The following is an 8,998-nucleotide window of genomic DNA, read 5'->3' as shown; positions in this document are numbered from 1 at the left end:
GTGTGTGTGTGTGTATAAATGATTTGATTTGATTTGATGGTGGAGTATTTACCGCCTGCTGAAAGTGGACTTGTTAATGGAGTGAAGCGTGTGTGTGTATATATGTATATGCATTTGTGAGTAGTATTTGTATAGTGGAGTGCATTGATTGTACAGGATTGCTTGCTCGTATTAATCGCGTATACTTTGGGCGGGCGCGGGGGAGGGGGAGGGGGAGAGAGAAACCGCAGGCAGGAAGAGGGTGACGTGCGGGCCATGGGCAGGTGGCCGCCCCCACGTGTCATCCGGTGTAGGCCGCTCCCGCCGCGATAAGAAGGGGGCGCGGGGCGTGTGGCCGTCGCAAGGCCAGCCACCCAGACTCCCTTCACTCCGCCCCGACCCGACCCACACCTTGGTAATACATGTGCAGCGGCGGCAGGGCCATGGCGAGGAGGTGCTGCTGCTGCTGCTGCTAGGTAGGTAGGTAGGTAGGTAGGGTTTCTTTCGGCCTGGAACAAGAAGACCGTACGACGCCGACGACGAGGAGAAGGAGGAGCGTCCAGGGGCGGATCTGCTAGCGTCTTTCCGGTGAGCGCCTCTCTCTGAACCGGATCTATCCATGCCGCTCTTGGATTTTCAAATTTCAGTGTTCCCTTCTTCTTCTCTCCATGCTCCTTCGTGTCCCCCCTATGTAAGGGTTCTTTGTCCGTCGCCGGATTTCACCCCCTCCCACCTTCTTCGATTTCTCCGCTGCGTCGATTTTTCCTGTCGGCCCTCCATTGTCCTCGGCTCCCCGCTCCGCCGATTTCTGGCGCGGGAGGGGGCGGATCTGAGGGTTCCCCTCCCGGATTTCCCAGGAATCCCACCTAACGCTTCCCCCGCACCAACAGCAGATCCGCTCACACTTGTATCAGAAAAAATAAGTAAATTAAAATACCACTTTCCCCACCACCGCCACCATGTGCAAGACTTCCTCCTCCATGTATGCATGTTGACCAAGAAAATAATTTTATCCGCAGCGCAAGAATCCGCACCTTATTTTATGCACGCGTGCGTGATTTCACCTGCGGATCAACTACTCTTCTACACGCAGCACAATCTACCGCTGCCAACAACAGACAAATTTCCTGCGTCTTGATCAACTACTCTGTTTCTTCTTCTTCTTGCAGTTGCAGGAGGCCGAACGTCGCAAGGAGGCAGGCATGGAGCACTACACCATGAGGCTCAGCGCGGGCGGAGGGGCCACGCCCACCCAGCAGCAGCAGCAGCAGCTCTGCCCCTGGGGAGAGCCCCTGATGGTGGCGGCGCCTGACCGAAGGTCGAGGTTCTGGCAGATGGACGTGGCCGTGGCAGCACAGCCTGCCCGCATCGAGGTCATATGCCCGCTGCCGCGACGCCCGGCCCGTCCTCCACACCCCGTCGAGCCCTTCGGCAGGGCCACCTCCAGGCCTAACAACGGGTGGGTGTGGTAACTCTCTCATCATCATCATCATCATCCAGTTGCTTGCATACATGTTGTTGTGTGTTTAGTTCATTTAACTTGAATTGCTGATTGATATGTGGTATTAGCGTAGTCAGCTACGAGGTTGCATATGATCTTGTTAGAATCATGATTGTGTAATAAGGCGTACACTCTATTATTAATCTTGTGCAGCAGCAAGTAGGCATAAGCATGCAAGGTAGCTAGGATTTTTTTTGGAGGGAAAAGAAACATGATGTAGGGTGCTTATAACGGTCGAGAGATTATTACATGGGACATCACTAACTATACCTTACCAGAAGCTAGGAAGGCAGCGAAGCATGCACACGTTATCAGAACCTGCAGACAGCAAAGCGTGCACGTACGATGACAAAGTAGGCAACAAATTTGGTTTAGGGTTTGCATCTTGCGAGCACACCATGCCTCAATTGAACCAACAAAAAATAGTGAAGTAGAACAGACTTGACATATAAGGCTATAACGGTCGATAGCTTCTTTCATGAGACAACACTAAATGCTTAACTAGAAGCATAAGCACGCAACGGCATAGTATGCAAACAGCATACGGTTGTATGTCCCGACAAAGTAGGCAGGGGACATAATTTAGAGTTATATACCATTTGCACGGCACATTTCATAACCGTCTGGGTACCGTTACAAAAGTTCAGTAGCGACAAATTAAGCGAGTCTGACCTATGTTGCTTTGATTTTTGCAGGACGCTACCGGTGTATAGAACAGACTCCGCCTCTGATATCCTTGATCTCATCCTCAGCAAGGTAACCTTGGTGCTTTAAATCGCCAGTTCCTGTTTATCATATACAGCACCACATCATTGATATCTGATACGAGATTGTTTGTATCTTGCCTTTCAGAATGACCCTGATGTTGATACCGATTCCAACGGCCAGGCGGGCTTTTTCTGTGGCTCGCCTCCCGTCCGCACTAACAACCCCATTGTGAATGATCCGCAGTTTGGTAGGAATACCCCCTGTTTTTCTCCTCTAGGGAGCCCATTCAGCAAGATGCTTGGTGGAAGAGCTGAAGTAGGCTCTCCGTCTTGCGGGGCGAGTAGTAGCCCGAAAGTGAGGATTGAAGGCTTTGCCTGCGGGAACAAAGAGAACCATTGTGCAGTCACCTTTGCCTGAGAGCATTTTCGCCATACCACCAATTCACCATTGACCATTAGCGCCATTTTGCACCCGCACCCCACCCCCCCAACATGTAAATTTTCCGCCCCCGAGATACAGCTAGTCCCTTTAATCCTAAGCTAAGCTAGTAGTACCTATTCGAGTCAGAGTTTATCTAGTTGAGTTGAGTTGAGTCCTCATCGTCGCCCGCCTGGTTGTCGCTTTTGAAACTGCGCAATCGCAGAGAGCTTTCGGTTATGTACATAGGCGAGGTCTCCCGTCCGTTGTGTCCTGTATCTACATCTTGTGTAATGTGTGTGTGTCTTGTGTCTAGCAAGTGTCCCCAGTCCATGGGTGTGTTCAGAGTCTAGCAAGTGTCCCAGTCCATGGTGTGTTCAGAGTCTGTAAATACCGTCTGCCCTGCATTCAGATGCATAATTAAGAAACTATTATATTATTATATTAAATCCTCTTTGTTCCTGTGGTATTATCATAGCATCTATCTGTGAATTTTGATGTTGACATTCAGCTGTCATCATATAGTTTTCTTTACACAGTTCTTAGGCAGCATCAGCCGCCCTGGTTCATTTTGTGTTTGCAGCCTGTGGTGGGGCTTTTGTGTGCACACTTCTTGGCTTGATGTAATTTTCACTGACCCTTATTTTTAGATGAACTTGGTCCAATCTGTATGCACAATACTGCTGTAACATGAATTGTACCTTGTCTGGCTTTGGTTAACCTCTTATTGTAGCAAATGAGGTGTTGTGGGCCAAAAGATGGACAATCTTGTGTTGCCCTTGAATTGTACTTTGTCTGGCCTTGTTAGTATCCTTTTGAAATCAAAGTGTTGTTGGCCAAGAGACTATCAATTCTTGTTGCCCTTTGGAGGGTGTGTGTTGCAAAGCTGATGCTGATGTGTAGTGAAATGAAACTTTATATATGTATATGGAGTGTTGTTTTGTTTGGTCCCAAGCAAGGGTGAGATGAGATGAAGAATTCTTGTTGTCTTTCCTTTGGATGTTGATGGGATGCTGCTCAATTCTAGTTGGTGTGGATGAATCTGATGCCGATGGTGATGGACAAAGATGAGACAGACGTTTGTTCTTGTTCTTGCTTTTTGTTTTGTCTCTGTTCAATATTTTCTTGTCCTAGGAATCACCATCAAATAAACAAAACTACCTCCAGGAAGGAATCATCAAGAGATACAATCCATATGAATAGCCTAACAAAACATAACCAATAATTGAATGATGAATTGCTATTCTTGTTACTCCTGTACAACAACTGGTTACATCTCATCTTGCAATAATAATACAGTATTAGCAAATTGGTGATGCTCCAATTGAGGGAGAAGAACATCTTGATGATGATGGTTACAATAACAATTGCCTCAAATTCGTGTTCTTGTTCTTGCTTCTTGTTTTTTCTAGGCTCGATTCTTATGGTAGGAATCAAAGGGGATAAAATACTCTAGATACAATCCATGTGAATAGCCTGATCTAACCACTCAGACAGAACAGAAACAAGAAACCCAGAGATGAATGATGAATTGCTATTCATAGATTGAGGCAAATGAAATGAAATGCATCATTTATTTACAAATAAAATGAAATGGCCTGTCTTTTTACAACATGATGATGATGATGGTGATGGTTACAACAAGCATTGCTGTCAAACTAAACCTGAGTTAAGGATAACTATGAACACAGCCTAGCCAATTTACAAGTGTGTACAATTTACAAATGAATGAAGGAATGCAAATGTGAATAAATTAATGGATCAGAACTACAATTAAGCTGTGCAATAATCAGTGGTGAGATGAGATGATTGGTTGTATCATCATCATCTCATCTGATGACGGCCCTCGAGTGCCTGAGGATCATGCTGAACGGCGGCGCCGGCGGCCGCACCCGGCGACCTCCGGTAGCCGTCGTTGTCGTCACAGTTGCCGCTGTCGCTCCCTTCTTCACCACCACCACCACCTTCCCCGTGCTGTCCCTCTTCCCCGTGCTCGTACTCACCTTCTGAACAGCCGCCGGAGAAGCAGCAGCAGGAGACGGAGGAGTAGGAGCGGTGGCCGCCTTCGCCGGCGTCGTCGTCTTGGCCGACGCGCGGGCAAACGCCTTCTCCAACGTGTTGTTGTTGCTGCTGCTGCTAGGCGTGGGCGTCGCCGCGGGCGTGCTCCTGCGGCTGGCGCCGGCGGGCACGTCGCCGCGGAGGCTGGACTCGAGCAGCAGCACGCCGGCGCAGTGCTTGAGCACCTCGAGGCTCACGCGGGCGCCGTCCAGGCACCGGAGCCCCCGCGCCCGCCGCGCGCCGATCCCGAAGTGCTCCGCCAGGGCCGCCGCCGCCGCCTCATCGTCCTGACCGTCGTCCCCGGCGACGGCCCGCCCGAAGCTGCCCTGCGCGAGGAGCACGTCGAGCGAGTCGACGACGCCCACGGGCTCCGGCGCGGGCAGGCCGAAGGCGGCGAAGGCCTCGCGCACCCGCGGGCAGCCCGAGCGCCGGATGCCGTGGCCCGCCCACACGCGGCCGTCCAGCAGCTCGAAGATGTCCGGGAAGACGTCCTCGAACGAGGGGGCCGAGGAGGGGAGGTGGACACTGCCGTCGTTGGCGACGTCGTCGGGACGGATGAGGGTGGAGTAGCTGGAGACCTCGACGAGGCGGCGCGGGCAGACGAGGATGGCAGCGAACTCCAGCAGGCGGCACTCGCCGGGCGGCGACGGGGACTGCGCCGCCTCCACGTCGAAGAACACCATCTCCCTCTTCTTGGTGGTCGCCATTGGTGGAGGTTTCTTGGTGGTGGAGCTCTGTTTGTTTGTTTGTTTCTTGCTTGAAGGAATGGATCAATGGAGGAGGGCAAGGATGGGAGAAGGGATGATCTTGTCTTGTCGGAGGAGCCTGGTGTACCGTGTATATATAAGCTTTGACGATCAAATGGCGGGAGCACGCATGCATGCTAAGCTAGAGAGACGAGCTGAGAGGGAAGAAGAAGAAGAAGAAGAAGAAGAAGAAGAAGAAGAAGAAGAAGAAGAAGAAGAAGAAGAAGAAGAAGAAGAGGAAGAATATTTCTTGGAGAGGAGAGGGGTTGCTTGGGGTGGACGGTGCATGAGTTTTGTGCTTGGGGACTTCCAACAGTGGAAGCAAAGCTAGCGGCTTGCTCAAAAAGGAAGGTAGGGCATGCAAGTAAGTTAGTTACTTACCTCAACATCTCAACCTACTCTCTCATGTTGATGGGGTGCAAGATTCCAAGTTTCACAAGCATGCAACAACATTATCCACCTTGCTAAGTTACTACCAATGCAAGAGCCCATTTCATTTTCTCTTTTCTTCTTCCCATCACATGGACCAATTCTTCTTTTGTGTTTGTCCGTCCGTCCGTATGTACTGTACGTAGACAGACATCGACCGAAATTTTGACGAAATTCCAGTAGATTCGTCGGTGGGCGCCGGAATATATTTACCCTTGAATTATTCGGCCAAATTCAAGCAAGACTTAAATTTAGAGAATTTTGAAAATCCAAATAAATAAATATATCTGAAATTGGTCGATAAGGCCCGCAATTTGCATGTTGCAGACATTGTAAACCTTGGTGTGTGCTACACATATGCTCGAGAGGTAACAAAGAAATGTGTTATGGAAATGCTTTTCATGGTCCCACGATCAAGCAGCCTTGTTGCTGGCCTTGAGTTTTTCGTGCAGGCAATATGCAGTGGTGTGAAGCTAGGTGCTACCTAGCCTTAGGTGTGTTGTCTCCCCTTTGCGTCCGTGTGGGGGTCACCATTCTACGCACGCGCACACCTACTAGTTAGCAATTATTTATTCTAATCTTGGATGGCTAAGAAAATTCAAATACAATGACAAGAATATTCCACATACGTACTGCTCCCTTTGTTACACTTTACACGGATAGATGTTTCTTCTTCTTCTTCTTCTTCTTCTTCTTCTTGGACGCTTGCAATCTTTTGTTTCAAATTCCCCTCTAGCTTTGTTAATCACATGTGCGCAAATACTAACCTTTCAGATCAATCTGACGTCGGTTTCGCCTTCATATCTAGAGTTCAATCATATTTGCAAAGGATTCAATGGAACCAACCAATCCATTGTCGCTGAGGTGGACAAGAAGCGGAAAGGCTATGTCTGGTTTCTTTTTTCCAAATGATAAGTGCCACACATGTGGCACAAAGCACCCCGGTACTGACGTTTCTTACAACTAAGTTGTCATCCGAAAAGGAAAAAAAAACCCCTAAAACTTGCCAACCCAAAGGAAAGTTGTCGTGCTTGATGACTAAAGTTGTCATCCTTGCGTCACTAAACTTGTCAAATAAAATGTTCGGAGTTGCCATGTGTTCATGCCACAAGTGTGGAACTTATCAAGGTCCTTCTTATCTGGCCTAGTGCGAGTCCGAAGTCATGCTCGCCTACAACCGCACCAAACACGGGCTGGCGCAATACTGTTTGGTTTTCTTCATCGATTATTTTGTGCATCTTACATTGGTTTTTATTGCAGTTTTTTCTAGGAACCGGGGTTTTGTTCGGTTTTCGCTATTCCTTCCGGTTCCCTCATTCCTGCTTTTCTTTTGTCCAATTCTTTTTTCTACTTCTTTCAGAAAAATGAACAGTATATAAAGATTTTTTGAAAAGCATTTTTATCAGTTCGCAATGGTTTTTCAAGTTTGTCAGAACAAAAAAAACCCTTTTTTGGGTAGAAAAATTTCTTCGATTTGTAACCTTTTCCACTTGCTCTGTTTTAAATCTTATTTTATCTTTTTTTAGTTTTGTACCTCTGCATCTTATTATTTTGATAACTAAAAATAGTATCAAAATTATCCTATTTTTCAAACAGAATAAGCCATTTTAATACCCGATAAATATTTCTTGAATACCTGATAAACATTCCAATACATAAAAATATATTTATTAAATATTTAAAATACAAATACTTTAATGTATATATTTAAGGCATGTGTACTTCTCGTTCCAAGCGAGATATGGATGGCGCCTCGCCTTATTAAGACATAGGCATTCGCCTCGCCTAAATGAGGGTCTACAGTGGGTGACCTGGTAATTGTTAATTTCTTTTTATTTTTTTTTATTTTTTTCTTTTGTTTATATATTGAAATATCAAAAAACTATATTAAAAAATTACTTTAAATAATTTCTCCAGAAAATTTAAACGTGTATTAAAGAAATGTCCATGAAATGTAAGAAATTATTAACACAATTTTGAAAAAATATTCATGCCTGTAAAAATATGTTTGTGTCTTAAAAAAGGTTCAATTGTTTAATACATGTTCATGACATTTCTTAAAACTGTTCATGAAAATGTAAAAAAAATCACCTAATTTTAAAAAGTATCCGTACCATTCATTTTTTCTCTTTATGAAATTTAATTTTTTTGTACATTTAAATATGTTCATGCAATTTTCTAAAATGTGCAGGAAATCTATAGCATTATTCAACTTTTTATAAAATATTTATAACATGTAAATAAAATCTTTTTGTCATTGAGAAAAATGTTGGTAAACACTTAAGAAACTATTCACACATTTTAAAGTAATGTTTATGACATTTTTGAAAAATGTTCAACGTGTGTTTAAAAATGTTTGCAAGGTAATGTTCATTTTACTAAAATGTTCAATCACTAGCACATATGCCCGTGCGTTGGAACTAGAGAGATATTTTTTACGAGAAGTATCAGGAGAGATAATTGATGTGTCCATCAAAAGGTCTCCCCGGCGATGTTCTCGAGATCATGTTTGGCCCACGAGTTCTTAATAGTGATGTGAGTTGGTGGAGTGGTGGCCACCACCCAACTTGTGCCTTTTTTTTCTCCGAGTCTGCTTCCGTGTCTAGGTTGCGGTTGCCTCCTCATTTTGTGCAGCACGGCGACCTTCATGGCATAGTTGCTTCGACTACTCTCTCCTATGATGGTGTAACCGGATGAAGTACTAATTGCAGGAAATCCCGTTTCTTTGGTATAATAAGCACGTAACCAGGTAGCCCCTACTTTGCCAGGGTTTATTCTCTTTAATTATTTCGATGCTCACTTGCCAACATTTTTTAATCAGAGCCAAACCAGCATATCCTCTTTTATTGGCATGTGCCCACATTTTTTTAATTATAGTCAAGTAACATAATCCCTTTTATTGTCAAATAGCACGTCGGATGCACGACAGTTCGAGTCTGGCCAGGCCGCTGGCAGGTACCAAAATGACTTGTATTTGTAAGGCGTGAATAACAATTCAAAACAACTACTGAGTTGAAGGATCAAACTCATGACCTCAAAAACTCGACCACGTGCTGCTAGCCACTCGAACAAACAGCTCATGCTAACAAATGGCCAGGGCGAAAGTTTAAGAATATACTGTAGCGTAACATACAATTTTTTTTCTGTTTTTCTTGATTTT

General features: G+C 45.6%; 2 protein-coding genes across 2 annotated transcripts; one reads left to right on the top strand and one right to left on the bottom strand.

Annotated features, from left to right (window-relative positions):
- The first annotated feature begins 327 nt into the window (after positions 1 to 327).
- Positions 328 to 3,054, top strand: LOC125541669 (uncharacterized). The gene is made up of 4 exons (XM_048705017.2): positions 328 to 567; positions 1,149 to 1,438; positions 2,176 to 2,236; positions 2,333 to 3,054. Exons 2-4 carry the CDS (start codon positions 1,182 to 1,184, stop codon positions 2,603 to 2,605), a joined length of 591 nt encoding a protein of 196 aa, XP_048560974.1. The 5' UTR covers positions 328 to 567; positions 1,149 to 1,181; the 3' UTR covers positions 2,606 to 3,054.
- A 1,106-nt stretch (positions 3,055 to 4,160) lies between these two features.
- Positions 4,161 to 5,628, bottom strand: LOC125511541 (protein NEN4). The gene has a single exon (XM_048677152.2). It carries the CDS (start codon positions 5,368 to 5,370, stop codon positions 4,435 to 4,437), a length of 936 nt encoding a protein of 311 aa, XP_048533109.2. The 5' UTR covers positions 5,371 to 5,628; the 3' UTR covers positions 4,161 to 4,434.
- Between the last annotated feature and the right edge of the window lie 3,370 nt (positions 5,629 to 8,998).

The sequence above is a fragment of the Triticum urartu genome, chromosome 1A, assembly GCF_056163025.1.
Source record: "Triticum urartu cultivar PI428250 chromosome 1A, HENAU_Tu73, whole genome shotgun sequence".
In the NCBI taxonomy this organism is placed as follows: Eukaryota; Viridiplantae; Streptophyta; class Magnoliopsida; order Poales; family Poaceae; genus Triticum; species Triticum urartu.
The sequence above is the reverse complement of the archived record's forward strand: the minus strand, read 5'-3'. Positions and strand labels throughout refer to the sequence as shown.

What these genes read in the sequence shown, in the direction of transcription:
- LOC125511541 (XM_048677152.2), bottom strand. Translation starts at nt 5,370, where the DNA reads ATGGCGACCACCAAGAAGAGGGAGATGGTGTTCTTCGACGTGGAGGCG.
- LOC125541669 (XM_048705017.2), top strand. Translation starts at nt 1,182, where the DNA reads ATGGAGCACTACACCATGAGGCTCAGCGCGGGCGGAGGGGCCACGCCC. An exon ending in ACCTCCAGGCCTAACAACGG is followed by an intron (nt 1,439 to 2,175) that starts GTGGGTGTGGTA and finishes TGATTTTTGCAG; the next exon opens with GACGCTACCGGTGTATAGAA. An exon ending in TTGATCTCATCCTCAGCAAG is followed by an intron (nt 2,237 to 2,332) that starts GTAACCTTGGTG and finishes CTTGCCTTTCAG; the next exon opens with AATGACCCTGATGTTGATAC.